This window comes from Falco biarmicus, chromosome W (assembly GCF_023638135.1).
Source record: "Falco biarmicus isolate bFalBia1 chromosome W, bFalBia1.pri, whole genome shotgun sequence".
NCBI classification, from domain to species: domain Eukaryota; kingdom Metazoa; phylum Chordata; class Aves; order Falconiformes; family Falconidae; genus Falco; species Falco biarmicus.
The window spans coordinates 9,128,470-9,148,193 of NC_079310.1; the positions used below are offsets into that span (position 1 = coordinate 9,128,470).

The window sequence follows — 19,724 nt, forward strand, 5'->3', positions numbered from 1 at the left end:
ATGTATGCAACACTAGAATTCCCAAGCTGGCAATAAATGAGCTGAGGGGACAATTTGGGCAAAGTATTTTGTTACTAGGTCTATGGTGACAGCATGTTCAATTTCATCAGGTGCATTCTCACCAGAAAGCTACCAACCTGCCCAAGTCATGGGAAATAGAAAATGCACATACAATTACTTTTTTTTAATTATTACAAAGTATTTATTTACAAACTCCAAGACACTATGAAGAATACCTAGGCTAACTTCTCCCTGCTAGTTTGAACTAACAGCTCAGTACCTCCTAGCTAACAGACTCAGTAAGAATGAAAAACTGCATAGTAGCACTAACAATTTAAAAAAAAACAATCAATGCATCATTTCCATTTATATATATGAATTCATTATGTCTTCAAAAAGGGATGAAGGAGGGGGAAGGAAAAACAGAATGAGGAAAAAAAGAAGTTGTTTTCAAAAAAAACCCAACCAAACCAAACCAAAACCAACTATGCAACTGACCTGTCAGGGACTACATCACCATGCTCTTGCTAATGTTCAAATGAGAACTGCAAGTTGTCTATAGCAATATTTCGCTACCTGAAAATTAGACCATAGGAAATGCTATAAATAACATCAAAAGCAGGATTCAGTATTTAGGGATTCACCTAGATAACAGTTTCCATAAACAATGGGGAGAGCTCTGAAAAAAGGAAATCTCTGAAGCATACTTGGTAAGGTAGGTAACAAGAAAAGTATGCAATTATTAACTGAAGCTTGAGGTATATGCTTTATTTATTTTACTACTTATGTTTGGTTTCCAAGTTTTTGTCTTACAGAGTAATCCCTAGTTGGAACAAGGAAATCTTTGCTTTACTACTGAGCTTGTCTAGCAGTGAAGGTGAACCAGATTGACAGACAAGCTTGGCTGTGTTATCTTCACTGAGAAATCAAGTGCAAACAAGCACATATGCAGCCATCCCAAGGAACCTGTAGCCCAGGATGTGTTTGGCGAACACAGAAGCTTGCGAGTAAGTAGTCAGGCAGTAATAGGATGTTTTAGGGGGTAGTATTACCTACTACTGGTTTCATAGTAATTTCTCTACCAGATAGAAATCATAAGTGCTCCTGGAAAATAAAGACAGAAGTCACTCAAGAGCCTGATGGAAAACCTCTCAGTAGCCATGTAAAAACTTGATTGCATCCCCATGGTTTTCCATGCATACTCTTATTCCATCTCCTGGGTAGAGTTGGATAGATCTTACTGTATATATCTTACAAAGTTTCTGTGTATTGTCCACAGCTTTGACCTAGAACAAGTTAGAATAATTATTTATCATTAAGATTCTATATATTACCCTAAATTTACTGCAATCTACAGATTTGCTTAAAGAACAACACTACATATTGCTGCAGTCACCCCAAAGAGATATGCTGTGTTGAGGATCTGGTAAGTTATTGTAAGATAGAACAGAACCAGCCAAGGAAACATCAATACTTCCATACTTTGCTGACAGGAAAGAAAAATCTGTAGGCAACTAGAATACACTACGTATAGAATTGGAAGATTTGATATTGTGAGGGCAGATTTTATTCCTGTGGGGCTCTTCACATACTTAAGGTTCAGCACAAGCATAAGCTTCAGTGGATTGTAGACTAAGAACTGGATGAAAAAGAACAATAATGCTTAAAATAAACCCATTAAGTCAAAGCAATTTTTATGTATATTTGCTATTTTAAATTACATCATTAAAAAAAAAAACTTATTCCTGACAGTAACAGACTTGACTATCATTTTCTATATTAAACTAGCTTTGACTGTGAGTGTAAAGCAATCTGTTTTTTTTCAGATGAGAGCAAAATATCTTAATAAGAATTTTTTTTATAAATATGATGGGTTTAGAGATAGAAAATGTATTAATGTCAGCAGTGTGCTAAATTCCAATAGCGTATCAAATTATTTGTTAAATAACATGCTTCATTAGATAAAACATCCACATAAACAGCACAGAAGTTAATAAACTAAGAACAAAATTATATTCTTAGCTACATGCTGCAACTCCAGTTGTGGGAATTTCAGTGGCATAAATAAGAATGGGTTTGGGGTTGTAGGTTGGTATTTTTTTAATATATAATGGAAACAGACTGCTTTTCTTTTGTAATCAAATGAATATTTTCAGAACATAAGTTTACTCCAGACTTGTTCTGGTTGCATTGCAAACCAAGACAATAAGATTATTTCAAAATATAATGCAGATTGCCTAAATCTGACTATGATCAGATTAAACGACATCAGCAGAGATTTTATGGAGGTTAAATGACACTGTCCTTGAGGTAGTACTGACATTGACTCCACATGATACAATTTTTAGTCATTAACATACCTTACTATGTGTCTAGAACCAGCCCTCCAATAATTAGAGCTGAATACACTATGATTTTTAAAATTAAATCATGCCTCTGGGAAAGAATCAGGGAATAGACATCTAAAGGACTTTCAAGCAATTAACAAGAACTGTACTGTCAGGTTAAAAATTAAACATTGCAAAGTAGGCTAAGTGTTTTTTCTCTCTCAAAAATTGGATGTTGACATAGAAAATGGCTCTCAGGCATGCTGTTGAATGAAATCAGAGGTGAGAATGGATACTGCTTATTTATAACCAAATTAAGTAAATTTCTCTATTAACTTTCATAATTCAAACTGAGCCTTCAAACCAAGCCTCTCAAAGAAACTGACAAAGTTTAATTAAATATTACAGTGTCACCAATCTTAGATAGGTAGACAGAAATGCAGAGGTAAAGATTCATACTTTTTAAGTGACCTGATTTCACAAGTCTCTGTTTCTGAGTACTATGAAAAACCTAACCCAGACTGAACAACCAGAAACAGGCACTCAAATTTTAACTTGGATTATATAATCATAAAAAAGCCTAAGCAACTTATCAAACATTATGCATTTTTTTATTCAGCTCTGTAGTCACCAAAACCCTCAAACCAAATCCTAAACCCAGACCTTTAATATTCCATGTTTTTACATAGTATTCTAATTCACAGTTCCCTCCATACACTTGAGTCCAAGAAACCTAATATAAAGAAAAAACTTTTACTAACATGATTATGTGCATTGCTTATTTTGATGAGCTAACAGTGTCGGTACACATTCAAAAATGTGTAGTCTTGCTAAAATAACCAACAAGAATAAGAGAATCAGTACTTTTTCCCCCATGACCCCAAGCATGATGCTGATCTTATGAGATCTAAATTTTGATATGTGTATATATAGAGATAATATTAATCAAGCACTGTTTTCTCACTACATCAAAACAAAAAAATCAGAAAACTGAAGAGGAAGTCTCATGATATTGAGCATCCTGGGTCAAAGTTTAAAAACTCGCATATAACACCCTCAAAACATCATCTTTTTGATTACCCATAGGAATTCTGTAATATTTTAGTTTGGTTTGTTGTTTTCGGTTTTTTAAACAAATCCCAAAATCATGGTGAATATATTTGCTTTTATTTAGATTGTGAGGAAGCTGAATATTCTAGAATTAAGCATCCTGTGGAAAAAATGTACTTGTGTACTTCTTCATAGGTGCTGCAGGTGATCTTCAAAACATCCCAAGTTAAATTAAAAGTACCTCAAAGAACTGAGGAATTATTTGAGTTGCGCTTACTGAGCTCTTTCTTTGCTGTAAACATTACTCTATGTTCAAGTATATCACATGTCCAAAGTTTGAAAGAAAGTGCAGTGAATGGACTGTTATTCCAGGACTAGAATGGACATAATAAAAATTGGGAAATGTTCAACATATATGTGAGTTCAAACTACAGATTAGTATTCTGCATTATCCTGAGACAGAAGGATGCCTTATCAATAAAATGAATTGCTTTTGTTGCACAAATAAAGGCATAAACCTTCCCACATCCCCAAAAGGAATGGAAGGTAAGTGGCTGTTGCACCAACCTCAGGTGGACTCAGCTGGCTTTCTTTTGTGGTTTTTGAAGACAATTTCAAAGAGGACAAGAACACATGACCCTCATAAGCCCAAACGCACAACGTACATTTCTACACAACCATTTTCACTAATACATGCTTATAACTGAAACAAAAAGAAATGCCATTAGCTAGCTTTAGTCAACTAGATTTCATAACAAATGAATCAGTGACAGCCAATGATGAGACATTATTCGATATCAAAAATAATAGGAACTGAAGATGATAATCTAATGCATTTCTGGACATACTCCACATCAAAACATTTCCAATAGAATATTTTGTTGATTATTTTTTGTCCTGCTTCCTAAATGTCTAATTTTCTTGCTGCAGTTTCACCCCATTATTTCTATGTAATTTCTTTCCTCTTTGTAACATCCATTTGTGCATTTGAGAACCGTTATCATGTTTCTCTTCAGCCTACCATTATGGTAGTTCCATTTTACCTGAGGAACTATTATAAAGCTTAATATATAATATACTGTCAGAAAGAAATTTTGACATTATAAATGTATTGTTTAGATTAATGCTACAATTTTGTCATTTTATCCTTTGGGACATTTACAGAAGTAAAGTTCTGTCGTGCTTTAACCCCAGCCGGCAACCAAGCACCATGCAGCTGCTTGCTCACTCCCTCCCACCTAGAGGGGAGGAGAGGAGAATTGGAAAGGAATGTAAAACTCAAGGGTTGAGATAAGAACAATTTAATAATTTAAACAGAATAAAAATTAAATAATAATGATAACAACAATAATGACAATAATAATAACAGTTATAATGGAAAGGTGGGGGAAAGGATAAAATCCAACGGGAAAGGGAGAAAGAAAAACAAGTGATGCACAGTACAACTGCTCACCACCCGCTGACTGATGTCCAGCCAGTCCTCAAGCAAGGATCCACAGGCCCCAGCCAACCCCCCCAGTTTATATACTCAGCATGACGTCATATGGTATGGAATACCTCTTTGGCTAGCTTGGGTCACCTGTCCTGGCTCTGTCCCCTCCCAATTTCCTGTGCCCCTCCAGCCCTCTTGCTGGCAGGGCCCAAGGAACTGAAAAGTCCTTGACTTAGTATAAACATTACCCAGCAACAACTAAAAACATCAGTGTCCTAGCAACATTGTTCTCACATCATAGCCAAAACACAGCACTGTACTAGCTACTAAGAAGAAAATTAACTCTATCCCAGCCAAAACCAGGACAAGTGCAAAAATTGTTGGAATTTATCAAATAAAAAGCCAAGCACTACTAATAATCTTTTTAATACTAAATGGTTCTCTATGTTTATTCATGTACAAAGAGTAAATGCTCATGTAATAGGAATAATTTAACTGTATGAAGTTTTTCTTTAATAGAAATAAAAATAATAATCACTGCAATAGTATTTGAAAACAACACATTAAATATAGCCCTAGCTAAAACTGTGCTTCAGTCATAAAACCATAAATACATACATATAAAATTGGTTTGTGCAAGGAATGTATACAGTATAATTATAAATCCTGATTATCAGTTTATTATCAAATAATTCAAAAGTCTTAATACTGTAAGAGAACCTCATGACAAATCCTGAGCAACAAAGCTGAGATGACTACCTTTAGAATACAAAACTACAGATATTTCATACCCCTACGCTACCAGTGACATAATGTATCTATTAAAACCCACAACAAATTGTAACTGATCTATTTAATATAAACCAACATGATTTATATACATAATTCTATATCAATTACACTTAAGTATGACACAACACATTTTGTCTTCATCACATATAACTTTACTTTCAAACTCTACTGCTCTGTATAAACCGAAGTATGTAACAGCTCACAAAAAATATAAATCTCATTAGCCTCAACTGAGATTTTACAGACGTGACAAAAAAGAGGGACAAAGTGCTTACCCTAAGATTCTTAAAATATAAATGATAGGTATAACACATAGAGCGAAGACTGATCCCAAGGAAGAATAGGTTTTAAATCAATACATGCACAAATTTTAGAAATATCTATGTGAGCCACACATATAACATACACAGTCTACCACATTAAGGTGACTGCCGGTGGTCAAAGGCAGGTCCAAAAGATATATACAAATTAAAAAGAAAGTCGATGCATAAGGCAAATGTAAGTTCAAAATTGAGAGAAGTATAATAAGAAACATGAGGCACACTAATATGTTGCAATTATGACTAACACTTTGGCACATAACTGAAAAATTAAGTTGCACATGTATATGACAACATGGATGGGTTGCATAAAACTGCACAAAATAATATAATATTTTTAATAGCAACAGACATAAAAATATTCTTCCAGAAGTACCTAGATGTACATATGCAAATATTATTGTCTTTCACCCTGATTAAAACCCATTAAAACCTGACAAATTTACTTACAAGGTAGCATCAGTAGAGCTTTATATGATTTATAAAGGTTTATATGATGAACAACATAGGTTTACTTCAAATGTTTATACAAAAAGGTTTTGAAATTGGAATGCCACATGTTAAAAACATCTGGCATACTTTTACTAATCACTATGCTCTGAAATTTTCTGTTCAAGTTTTAGAATTAACTCTGCTTTTACTGTTCTGTTATCATAAAAATAAGGCTTTGTGCTCCTTGAATAGATGAGAAGTTACCCAGAGAGATTCTCTCAATATAAGATGGCAATAGCTTATTGCTATTGTTGCAAATCAGTTCATACTTTACATTCACCTATGTAGGAAAAAGACCTTCAGCATTGCCTGCATTGTACCTCCTTATCCACTACTTTGCCAGATAACTTCACATCACAGTCTTACTTTACTTTATCTTGAAGCCAATTAAAATTTCTGTCCTCACTTTCAGTCAAAGGCTATTCCCAAACATCAAATTAAGAATGGAACCATCAGAGTGTGAAGGCTACATTTACTCACACACATATTATTTCCACTCAGTCTTTCTCATACACGTCAAAAGATGCCTCTCCCTTGTGATTCTGGAGGTAGTAACTAATTTCTTTTTAGAATGCTTACTACAGATACCTTAGCTGATGTAGTAATAAAAACAAGATTTCCATGACAGCATGAGTTTCTCTGTATACTCATAGATAGGGAGGGAGGGAGATGCCACAGGTCTAGACCCAACAGTCCAGGCACGTGCAATCAAGCCCTCTGAGCATTAATGAAACTCCTGATGGGCCAATGACACTGAGTAATTAATTGTCTTAAAAATCAGACACATTTCCACTAATATCAGAAGGCTGTAATGTACAAAAGTCACCCAAAGCCGAGGTTTACCGCAACACTGCTATGAAATGAGTGAAACACGTATGGCACCAGCATAACCATGTGCAGTTGTTTGCATCTCCTGTTGGCTTCATGTTGCTCTTATCTGGTGGCTGCAAGGCCACGGGGCTGTCTCAGTGATGCTCTCCCACTAACTCATTCTGCACACAAGCAGGGATGATCAGAGGCGCTTGCTATCTCACAGAAAGCATGCAAGACTTCAATAAACTCTAACCAAAACACTGATGATAAATTCACTTTTGTGAGTCATGCAATTACACAAGTTTAGAGATGCAGTAATCACTGCTACAAAGAGATAAAAAGAGGTCTTTTGCTGGGTTTGATGTGCATTAGGTGCTCAGTTTACATAGCACCTTCCAAATTAGACATTAACCTCAGAAGACTGGGAAGAGACAACCAGGAACAAAATGGTCCCCTTGTGGAAAAATTATATACTTATTGAACTTAATTCTCCAAGGGTGTATCTGTCTGATGAAGAGCAAATTCTTCCCTGAAACACAAGCAGGAGGAAGAACCATAAAACTAGAGACCAAGCCCCACAAGGATGCGAGTAACTGATTCACAGAGCACTGAGTATATAGACACAGCTTCCACACTGTGTTAATACAAAAAAAGGGGGGTGGGAGGGTGCAGGGACACTGCCTGCCCCCCTCAAACACCACAGCAAAATATTGCTCAGTGTGTAAAGAAACATACTAAGTTTTATAAAAATCATGAGAATGATGTCAGTAAATGTAAGAAAGGCATCAAAGTATCCTAGCAAATGCATACAAGCATCCAGAACTAAAAAAAAAAAAAAAAAAGAGAGAGAGAGAGAGAATCTACAGGAACCTGTACCAGAATTTTTCCATGTATTACATGGTTCATCCAATATTCTCCTAAGTGTGCCTATATCTAAAATTTACTGTGATGTTCATTTTCATATGTGCTACAAACACCTTAATAATAGCTAAATTTACAAATTTATCCTAAATCTTCCCATTTGGATATCATAAAATATTCAGCTTTTTTACCTTATTCCCACATAGGAAGTTGAATAGAATATATAGTACAACTTCTTTATACATTTCTATAAACACTGCCACCCAACAAAAGTATTACCATTACACCAATTATTACAGGAGAAACAACACATCTCATATTTCTCACTGAAACAGTCCTACTGGCTAAAATACTGGGTCTAGATCAGGCCACATCATCCCAAGACTAATGAAAGACTATGAACTTTATTCAAAAAACAAACACCTCCATTCTAATAAAATAAAAACATAATAAACCCCCCAGAACATACAGTCAATTTAAGAATATACAGATGACCATCCCGAAAAGGATGCAGTGTTGTTTACTCCTACTAAAAAAAATAAAGCATATGCTATGATCTCTAAACCTTCCTACAGGAAAAATTAGGACAGAATTATAAGAAAAGATGGGGATGGACTTTTTAGTAGGGCCTGTAGCGATAGGACAGGGGGTAATGGTTTTAAATTGAAAGAGGGTAGATTAGATACAAGGAAGAAATTCTTTACTATGAGGGTGGTGAGACACTGGAACAGGTTGCCCAGAGTTGTGGATGCCCCACCCCTGGAAGTGTTCAAGGTCAGGCTGGATGGGGCTTTGAGCAACCTGGTCTAGTGGAAGGTGTCCCTGCCCATGGCAGAGGGCTGGAACTAAACGATCTTCAAAGTCCCCTTTGTGGGAGACCCTATTGTGAACTGATTGTCTCAAAGATTGTTCACATTACTGGCAAGCTTGGTGTGTGGCGACCTGGCGGTTTAACCGAACTCAGCAGTTGTGAACAGACAAGGAGCAAACAGCCACCTGAAACCAGACATCAGTCAGGGTCAAGGAACAGCCACATTGTTTTGGAGGACATGTCCAGACACAACCAACCACCTCAAACTGCCGAGGCATGTGCAGTCCGTGGCAAAGGACCACATGGCCGTCATGTGTGCCCCTCGGAACCAGCGTACCGAGATGGGGAGCATGCACAGACGTGCAGTACGTGCCATTGTCAGGGAAACGGACTCCCCGAATACCCTATAAAAGACTGCACAACTGAAAAGCAGGGGCACAATCCGGAGACCCCTACCACTGACAGACAAGGAAGCTACAGACCAACGGGACACTGCTCAATCCACGGTGGTGACTATCTCTTGCAACTCTGTCCTGACTGCTTGCTAAGTTTCCTTCTTTTCTATCCTTCCTTCCCTTTCCTATTGCTATTTTCTTATGAACACTTTCTTCCAATAAGCTTCCTTGATTGGGGGCATTTGACCTTGTTTGTGTCTTCATCTCACTCTGGATATAACAACGAATCTCCCTGGCTCAGGCTTTCCCGGACCAGAACATTTAAATCTGCATCGCGGACAGGATACCTGGAAGTGAGAGTGTCATGTTTCACCCGTTTTGAATTATGTGTTCACCTCTCAGGGGCATAAGGGGTGAAGTTTGTAGAAACTAACAAGTTGCCTCCCTGAGACAACCACTCTGCCTTTTAGATATGAGTGACAAAAAGACTGCCCCTGAAGGCAAAGATGTGTTGTACAACTTCTTGAGGAAACATAAGGCTCACCCCCTGTGCCAGGCACAGACTGGGCACAGAATAATTGGTATAATTTGCAAAGTGTGACCGACTGAATCAGTGCTTTCCAAAAGGATGCAAGGCTTCGGTATGGAAAAGGAAAAACAATTATTCGTGCTGTATTGGGTGCTAGCCTAGTCACTGCTGTGTAGGCCAGAGAACAACAACGCATAGTAGAATCCCAAATCATCCAGTCTTTACAAGACCTGGTCCAGTCCTTGCAAGGGCAAGTAGAGAACTTAAAGGGACAACTGAAAGAGGAAAGAACCCAGCAAATTATTTACAATCTGCTTTGAAAGAGCAATTCCTCACAGGTGAGGGCAGTTCTTCGCTCCCTGAAAAAAATATTGAATATCCCAGTAATAAATTAGAGGAAGCAAAATCAAAGTTGGACAAACTGGATGTCCCCACCTGTTCTCTGCAGCCCTTGGTCAAGACTGAATTTAAATATGAGGATGATGCCCATGAATTTCCTCGAACTACTACTAAAGAAGTTCCATATTCTGCTACTGAATTGGCTAAATTGAAAAAAGAGTTCAGCTGGACTCCTAAGGAGTCAGAGATGGAATATGTTTGGAGAGTGTCGTTGTCTGGGGGGGATCAGATATTGTTGAGCAAAAAGGAAGCCAAGGGCTATTGGGGGCCAGGAGTGTTCCTAACCACTGGCAACTACTGTGCACCCTGGTCCCTGACCCAAAGATCAGCCTGTTGGGCTGGGGGTCATAACCCTTTGGAAAAGGGGGGATGCCCTTGCTATTATGGGGACAGTTGACCAACTAGTAGAAAACGTACAGAAGGCAGCATGTCTGCAAATGATGTATGACCAGGAGCTTAGACCTAAGCAGGAATCCCCAATGATACAGGTCGACCCAGAATGAATGACTTTTCGCATAAGGGGCTTCCCTGACTCCTTAAAAGCAATTGGTATTGAATTACAGGGGAAAATAGAGGTGATGTCCCAGGGTAAAAGGACTATCACTGCATTAGAAGGGATAGTGACCCCTAATCACAAACCCCAGGAAAAGAAAATGTGGACTTGGGGAGAAGTTGCTCAAGAATTAATAAATTATGAATGTAAATACGGCTGTCACCACTCCATCCACCAAAATGGACCCAAAAGGGTTAAGGCGCACAGAATTGAAACTTTCCCCACAAACAGCTAACAATAAAAGGATGTCTCCTGTAGCATCACCAAGTGGGAGAGAGAAAGGACACAGACAAAAGGGTCTGTGGACCATGGGGTGGTGGAAAGGTATTCCCCAAGATCTTATGAATGGGTTGCTGACTGACAAATTGGAGAAGCTGGTGTTAGGATGGCCTGAAAGTCCACTGGTTAAGAATGAGAATCCTGTTCCTAGTGCCCCCTTACTGAAGCCAACCACATCCCCTAGGCCAATGGGAAACTAATGCCTTCGCCCCCTTGTAGTGAGCAGGGCAGTGAAGGGTGGCTTCACATTAGGCAGCTCACTGAAAATCACTGAGGTGATTTATTAATTACTTGTTTTGTGGAACCTAAGTTGGTACCAATAACATTCCTGGTAGATATTGGAGCCCAAATTTCGGCTATTAAAACTGAAGATGCAGCACAAAGCAGCATAACTTTGTCTAAGCGGCATATGTTTGTTGCAGATGCTTTTGGTAATATTCAAGTGCAAACATTGGCTGCTGTTGTTTTGCAATTACCCGGGGAGGATACAGCCACTTCAGTAACGATGATTGTGGGACCATTTTCACTTAATCTTTTAAGACTTGATGTTCTGAAAGGTAAGGTGTAGGTTGATGATAAGGGGAGGAATTGGACATTTGGCACCCCATCTATACATATAAGGCTGTTACACGCTGCACCATTGCTCCCTCCCTCACGACTGATGAATGTCAAACCATATCTGTTACCCTTAGAGGCATGGGAAGGGATAATCCTAGTATTGGAGGAGTTAAAGGAATTAGGAATGATAGTGCCAGCTATCCTTTTAACTCCCCAGTATGGCTTGTTCATAAACCAAATGGGAAATGGAGACTAACTGTAGACTATCAAAGGCTTAATGTTAACTCAGGCCTATTAACAGCTACTGTGCCAAACATTGCCGAGCTTACAGCATCTATCCAGCTGTTAGTGTTTAAGGCTGCTAACCATCAGGCTCTTGGCCCAGTCCATCCTTCTGACCCAGTCCAAATTGAATGGGGATTTTCCAAGTCAGGCTTATTGATACAATTTTGGCAAAAGGGCCCTGAAGGACCCACTTGACCTATTGGGTTCTACTCTCCCAGCTTTAAGGATGCCATGAAACAATACTCCATCTGGGAAAAAGATTTGTTTATGGTCAGCTTAGCCCTGAAAGAGGCCAAATACACCATACATAAACAACCAATAGCGCTCAGAGGTCCTTTTAAGGTGATAAAACCTGTATTGACTGGGACACCACCCCCTGACAGGGTGGCACAATGAGCCTTGGTGAGGAAATGGTATGCTCAGATAGAACATTACTGCAATGTTTTTGAGGTTTCAGAGGGTGCTGCCAAGACCTTGGCTATTCAGGAAGAAGCTGCCTTGAAAACTGAAAACAGTACAATTTCCCCTGTGGTGCAAGTTGCCCCCCTGTTTTCAGAATATTTGGTTTACAGATGCCACTGCTAAATGAGAGGGTAATATATGGAAATATTGAGCTGCTGCCTTGCAAATAAAAACCAAATAAAAAATAATCACTGAAGGGGGAAGGTAACACTCAAGTGGGAGAATTGGTAGTGGTATGGTTGGGACAAAGCACCTGTGAATGGATGTTATCACCCGGTTACAATTGTATAGCCAGAGTGTAAACCTCATAATTGTTCAAGGTATAAGGGCAAGTGGAATCAGACCCATGTTCAGTTATCCACTGGCAGTTGGATACGATGTTCATATAATAATCACAAATGTATCAGTATTATGGCAAAGGATAAAGGGTTTAACTTGTCAGCTGGTTTTACTTGTCAGCGAGGTATTACTACTGCAGAGATGTATGTAACACAAGAGTTTCATTGGGCTTGGCGATACCCAAATGGAAACAGAGTCTCTTTCAAAGAATTCTGGTCCAGTACCAACCAAACAGGAAGTCCCTTAGTATCTAATTATTCCTGAAATCTAAATGCAGGGGCATGAAGATGCAGTTATAACTCCACCAGAGGTGTTACAGGTGGACCACTGGGAAACAAGGACACTTTATATTACGATGCCTCAAGTAAGGACAAAAAATGGATTGGTCCTTTCCCTAATGGAACCTGGGCCTTACAAGGCCGCTATTGGGTTTGTGGACAGTATGCCTACAACAAATTACCCCTAATTGGTCAGGAATATGTTATATAGGGTATATTTGGCCCTTATTTTTTCTCTTACCCCAAATTCAAGGAAATGCATTAGGAATCAGAGTATATGATGACCTAATAAGAGAAAAACCATCGATTGATACCTCCCTCACTGGTGGGAGAACTCAGAATTGGGGAAAGGATGAGTGGCCACCAGAATGAATTATACAGCATTATAGGCCAGCCACTTGGAACCCTAACAAAATGGCTAGTGGTGCTCGAGAACCTATCTATGATTTAAATCGCATCATCCGATTACAAGCCATCCTAGAAATTATCACCAGTGAGACTGCCCGTGCCCTTGATCTGTTGGCAGATCAGGCCACACAAATGTGAACAGGGATATTCCAACACCAAATGGTTCTTGATTACCTGCTAGCTGAAGAAGGGGGTGTCTGTGGTAAGCTAAATGATTCTAAATGTTCTTTAAAAATTGATACTAATGGTCAAGTTGTTAAACATATCACCTCAGGAATATGAAAACTGGCCCTTGTCCCTGTCCAGACCTGGGAGAGTTGGGATCTTGATCCATTCTCATGGCTTCCAGGTACCCCATGGGTCAAACACATCCTTTTCTATATGTTATGTGGTGTTGCATTGTTATTTTTCCTCCCATGTTTAATTCCATGTTTTGTACAGTTGATCCAACGCACTGTCTCAAGTATGCAATTCATAGCCACCATATCTTATGAAGATGTCAAACAGATCGGTGTGGTATTCTGGTATAAGCCTGAAACCCCGATTGTAAACATTGTATAAACTATGCTCTTTTCCACACTTTACTATTTTCTCTACCTTTCCACCACCATGGATGAAGAAGTGACAATCTTTGAGCCATGGGGTGGTGTAGAAGAAGGTGTAGAACCTGAACCTTCCTGAACCCCCTTGGCCCTTCAGGACTGGATCCCCAGGTTGTCCTGCACGTGCCACGTGATGGTGCTCAGGATGATCTGCTCCATAACCTTCCCCAGCACCAAGGTCAGGTTTACAGGCCTGTAGTTCCCCGGATCCTCCTTTCTGCCCTTGTTGTAGATGGGTGTCACATTGGCTATCCTTCAGTCTTATGGGACGGCTCCACTTTGCTAAGACCGTTGATAAATGATGGAGAGTGGCTTGGAGAGCTCCTCTGCCAGCTCCCTCAGTACCCTGGGTGGATCCCATCCAGCCCCATAGACTTGTGCACATCTAAATGGAACAGCAGGTCACTAACCATTTCCTCCTGGACTGTAGGGACTTCATTCTGCTCCTCCTTATCCCTGTCTTCCAGATCAGGGGGATGAGTACCCTGAGGGTAACTGGTCTTACTGTTAAAGACTGAGGAAAGAAAGCATTAAGTACCTCAGCCTTTTCCTCTCTATAACTCGAAAGTTATAAAGTAGGTATGTTTATTGCGCTCAGATGCACAGGGGATCGCTCCTCCACAAGCGTGCATGCCCGAAATGAGGAACCATCTCACATTTATACAATAAAACAAATGAATATTCAATTAACGCCTATACATATTCGTTACCTAAACCCAACTTACTCTCGCTTCGTATGTTAATTAGCTTATCAGTCCTTTGCCAGGAATGTGGTGGTCTTGCAGGTTTGTAGGTGATTCATGTCCTTGTGACCATCTGATCTTCTCCAGCAAGGAGACTTAGCACTCCCTCTAGATAACATTGGAATGTCTCTCATCCTTTTCTCATCCTTTTTATAAATAGCCCCTTTGTTAGAGGAAGAAGGGTAGGCCTAGTCTCCTCAAAGCTGTGTGGCTATGTGGCCAGACACCACACCCATGACCAGTCACCATACCCACATTCCTTGAGCAGACATATACAATCACAGTCGATGTCCATTGTCCCTATTTCACACTATTTCTCCATATCACCTCATCCTTTGTGGCAATGTTCCCCACCTCATCCAGTAAAGGATGGAGATTATCCTTGGCACGCCTTTTTTTTCTAATGTATTTGTAAAAACATTTTTTGTTATCTTTTATGGCAGTGGCCAGCCTGAGTTCTAGATGGGCTTCCATCTCTCTGATCTTTGCCCTGCATAATCTCGTGACATCCTCATAGTCCTCCAGAGCTGCCTGCCCCTTCTTCCAAAAGTGATAAACTCTCCTTTTTACCCTGAATTCCATCCAAAGCTCTCTGTTCAGCCAGGCTGGTCTTCTCCCCCACGGGCTTGTCTTTTGACACATGGGGAAAGCCTGCTCCTGCACCTTTAAGACTACCTTCTTGAAGAATGTCAAGCCTTCCTGAACCCCCTTGGCCCTTCAGGACTGTCACCCAAGGGACTCTGTCAACCAGGCTCTTAAACAGTGTGGGAAAATCACTTGGGGGGAGAGGGGCGTAACTACAGAAAACTGGGGTCTAACAGAAGTTGTAGTGTTGTAGGCACCTTTTTAGGGTAAAACACAGTTGCCACTTTCAGGACGGTTGGCATGCATGGAATCTACTCCACCATAGTTCCCTAGGCAGCACAACCTGCTATCCTAGAGGAACAATGAAGGGTGGAGCGAAGTGGAGACACTGTGGCCAGGCTCTGCTGTACTCCCTTGCAGGACTGGGAAGTTGATGGTACCATACAGCTGATAAGCCACATAGCGGCAGTCAAATGGGAGATATAAGAGAAGATGTCTGTTGCTGAGCCAACAACTGTGGCAAAATCACTTTCCTTAGATGATCCTTGCCCATTATAATCTTGTTATAATACTAACGCACACCTCCATCCAAAGTTACCCACCTCCAAGGTACGACCACCCCTCATCGAGCATGCACTTTATATTTTTTATCGGCTATATATTTAAATGAGAAGCGAGATAATTTTACACCAATCAATAATAAAAGAATGTATGACTAGACTCACTCAAGCTCCACCTGAGAGTAAAGAAAAGCATAAAAGTGAATGGGGGAGTGTAAGAGTCGGTCTAAAGAGAACAATATTGTCTCAACATTGCCAACGGAGACCTGGAGATGGAATGTGGTCCTCATGGACACCAAGACACAAAGGCCCTGGGAAAGAGAACTGCACGGTACGAGGAGTACTATGCCGTTCCCTGCCACCTGGGATTGAATAAGGCCGCATAACAGCTGTCCAGAAGATGGATCACAACCGTGGTCATAACAACGAACCAGAAAACAATACAAGAACACGCCTCCTGGTCTGAAGCTACCCGCCTCTGGGGCAAGATAACCTGGCTCAAGAGGGCAGAGACTGGCAGAAGTCCATGGACCAGAGGAGGAGCAAGGTGTGTTGCTTGGCATAAAAAAATGCCTTCTTAGCAACTGAACTTTGGAGATCTTCCCCACCAAGGATCACAATGATCGGAAGGACCGGCGGGACGCTGCCTGGACCTGGGACCATAGGGACGCCTTGGACCCGTGGTGGTAGCTATAATCCTCTTTTCTTTTTACTTTACCTTTTATTCACTCTCTGTCTTTCTACCTATCGCATGCCGCTTTACGGGCAAACAATAAAATTGTGCTGTTTGATTGAAGCATAACCCCTTGGCATGGTCGCCTTGATTTTTGCACTTCGAGATCATAGTTAACGAACCATCACGAGTCCACTGAGTGGACCGTGACAGGGAGGGGGAGAGTGGGAAGACTCCATCGTAACGTCTGGGATCAGTCGACGGGCTGAACCTGTCTTCTCCCCCATAGGGACGCCTACTGGGTAATACTTTGTCTTATGTGCACTACATAACTAACTCACGCTAGCTGTTATTAGTGATTATAGTTTGGTTGTATATCATCTCAAGCTTGTTTCTGCAGACAGTCCCTATCACTGACAATCATGAACCTTAATTTGTCATGATTTCATATTAATAAAGAGTGTTATTCTGTAAACTGTTAGCTAGTCCTTCGTGGGCACTAGCAGTCACTGGCAGTGGGTAATGTATTCAAATAAAGTGGGAAGACCCACTAAGAGGTCCCCCTGATGCTGTTGGCATGTTTCCCTGAACAAGTCAGTGTCAAATTACCCTCCAATCCAGCAGGACTGTTCAGTGAAGTGTCCCTATAACAGGATGCTGACAGACTGATCGAGCACAAGGGTCTCGGCTTTCCTGGGACAGTGATAGACAGATCAAACACTAGAGGTCAGGAAAATCTCCCCCCCCCCCCCCCCCCCCCCTTTTACATGACAATGATGCATAACCTCCTATTGCCCAAAACATAGTTTGGTTGTGTACCTCACTCAGAATCCAAGCTTACAACAAAACAAGGTAATGTACTCACAAGAATAATCTCATTCATTTTAAGGGAATTCTCATGTGAATAAAGTTACTCATGCACACACACGGGTAAGTAAAAGGCTATCAGAACCCACCTAATCCCCTATGCATGCTACCGCAGCACTGGATGTGACCTGCTATGTCCCTCTCTGGCTAGCAGAAAGGGAGTGGGTGGACTCTTGGCTCTCTCTTCCCCTTAATGCACATGCTCGTGCAGCTGAGCTGGCATGCAAGAAGGAAAAGTTATTCTAGGAAAAAGATTAGTGCAGCTTATTGCCTCCAGGGACCCAGGAAAAAGCAGGGATTTGAAGCATGATTTTGAGTCATAACTGTGTGCTGCCCTGCCCCTCTGCTCTTGTAGTTGTACTGCTCTCAGGCTCAGCTGAAAGGTGCTAGCACAGCTCACTGTGCAACATCCCATTCTGAATAGCCCCACAGAAACTCGGACATTGCAAGCATTTCCTCTCGTTCCCTCTTGAATCATGTTCTATTTAAGCTACTTTTTCTTAGAAGATCCATGTAACTATTGAACATTCTGGATTTTCCTTTTTTTTAAAATGGTTTCTGATGTATTCACTTATTGTATACATGCAGGCTGTTCAATTCAAGACATTGATCAAATATGCTTAACACCACCAACAGTTCTTCAGCAGATATCTTAGAATGTAAAAATTACAAAAGCATATAGCCAGCTGGCATATATAGCAAAATTAAATAACTGTTCATTTAAAATATAATTTTAAAGGGAAATATATCTCCCCCAGAATTTATTTGCACCGCTTTTCATGTGAATATTCCAATTTTGCATGCCTTCAGCATATTGTGACAGCAAAGTTCTAGTTTAGCATCACATTTACCGCTCACTCTCTGAACCTAGTTTCCCATATAGCATTAGCTTGGATAAAGTTATTTTACTGCAACTCTGACAAAAAAGTGCTTCCTTCACACGACACCATGAACAAGTGTTTACACCAGGCACTCAGGAAGGAGCCGGCATTTGCCCAACGCGGCCCCAAGGATTTTAAATAAATTATTAAGTTAGTGTTGCTGCGTGCACCCCATCAAGTTCTCCCACCCTTATGCAGGGCCGTCCTCCGCTCCAGTGGCGCCCCCGCCCACTCCCCGCCCGACAGACGCAGCGAATGCGGCGGGCCCCGCAACGCGACCAACCCGGGACAGCACCGCTGCCCGCGCGTCCTCCCCGCCGCGCCGCGCCGCCCGGGCGGTGCCCGCAGCCCCACGGAGGCGGCCGGCGCGGATCGGGTGCAGCACGCCGGAGAGCGCCGCTCCGGGCCAAGCCCCGCAGCCGGCCCACCAGCGATGCATGGACCGCGGAAGGCAGGGCAACCGCCTCGCACCGGCTTCCAACCCCTTCCCCGCCGCACGAGCCGGGGACGGGGGAGGCAATGTTTCAGTCGCCAAGCGGAGCAACGAGGCGCCGCGGGGAGTGAGGGAAGGAAAGGGCAAGGCAGAGCCCGCCCGCGGGGGTGGCGACGGAGGGGAAGCCCCTCACCTCCGCGGGGCGCGCGGCCGGCCGCCGAGCGAGCGCCGGTTCTCGCCCCACCCCACCCCCCAGGCCAGAGGCTGCCGAAGTTTCTGCTGGGCGAGGTGCGAGGCGGAGGGACTGCCACCCTGCCTCCCGCGGCGGGGCCACCCCCCGCCCCGTGCGGCAGTAGGAGCCCCGCTCTCACCTGAAGTCGCTGTAGGGGTGGATGATCCAAAACCCCGCAGTTTTAACCCTTTCCTGCTCCTTCTCCACTGCCTTCTGGCTGCCGAACATGCGAAGGGAGAATTTGTTGACTCCCGGCTGCAACATGGAGGTGAACTGCCGCTGCATGAAGCCATACTGCCTCCGGGGACCCTCGGCATCCTCGAAGCCCACCACGGGCTCCTCTCCCCCGCCACCGTCCACTATGAAGCACACCGAATTGTCATGCTCCTTCACGACGACGACGCTGCCTCTGCCGCCAGGGCTGCTCTGCGCTTTCGCCGCCGGGGTCGCTGGCTTGGCTGGGAAGGAGTTAGCGCTGCCATCGTCCCGGCTGCCGGAAGAGGAGCTGCGCTTCCCAGCCTCCATGCTGCGGGGCGGGCGCGCCCCAGCCGCTGGAGAGCGCGGGGAAACCTCGCCGCCGCCGGTGCCCTTCAGCGACGCGGCTGGGCTGGGCTCAGCTCTGCGCCACCGCGCCGCCCGGCATGGCCAGCGCCACTGACTCTGAACCGCGCTCTCGCGCAGGGCTGGCACCGCTTCCCCTCGTCCGCCCCCTGCCAGCGGCCGCGCCACAACGCCCGCCTGACATTGAGCGAGCGCCCCGGAGTC

The 19,724-nt window shown here is 42.3% G+C and overlaps 1 protein-coding gene across 1 annotated transcript in view; it reads right to left on the bottom strand.

Moving 5' to 3' along the window:
- Window positions 1-19,484, bottom strand: part of LOC130141878 (potassium/sodium hyperpolarization-activated cyclic nucleotide-gated channel 1-like) — a 194,435-nt gene extending 174,951 nt beyond the window's left edge. The window contains exon 1 of the mRNA XM_056323145.1: window positions 19,099-19,484. Coding sequence (XP_056179120.1) covers window positions 19,099-19,484 — 386 coding nt within the window. The remainder of the gene's footprint in view (window positions 1-19,098) is intronic.
- Window positions 19,485-19,724: the final 240 nt, after the last annotated feature.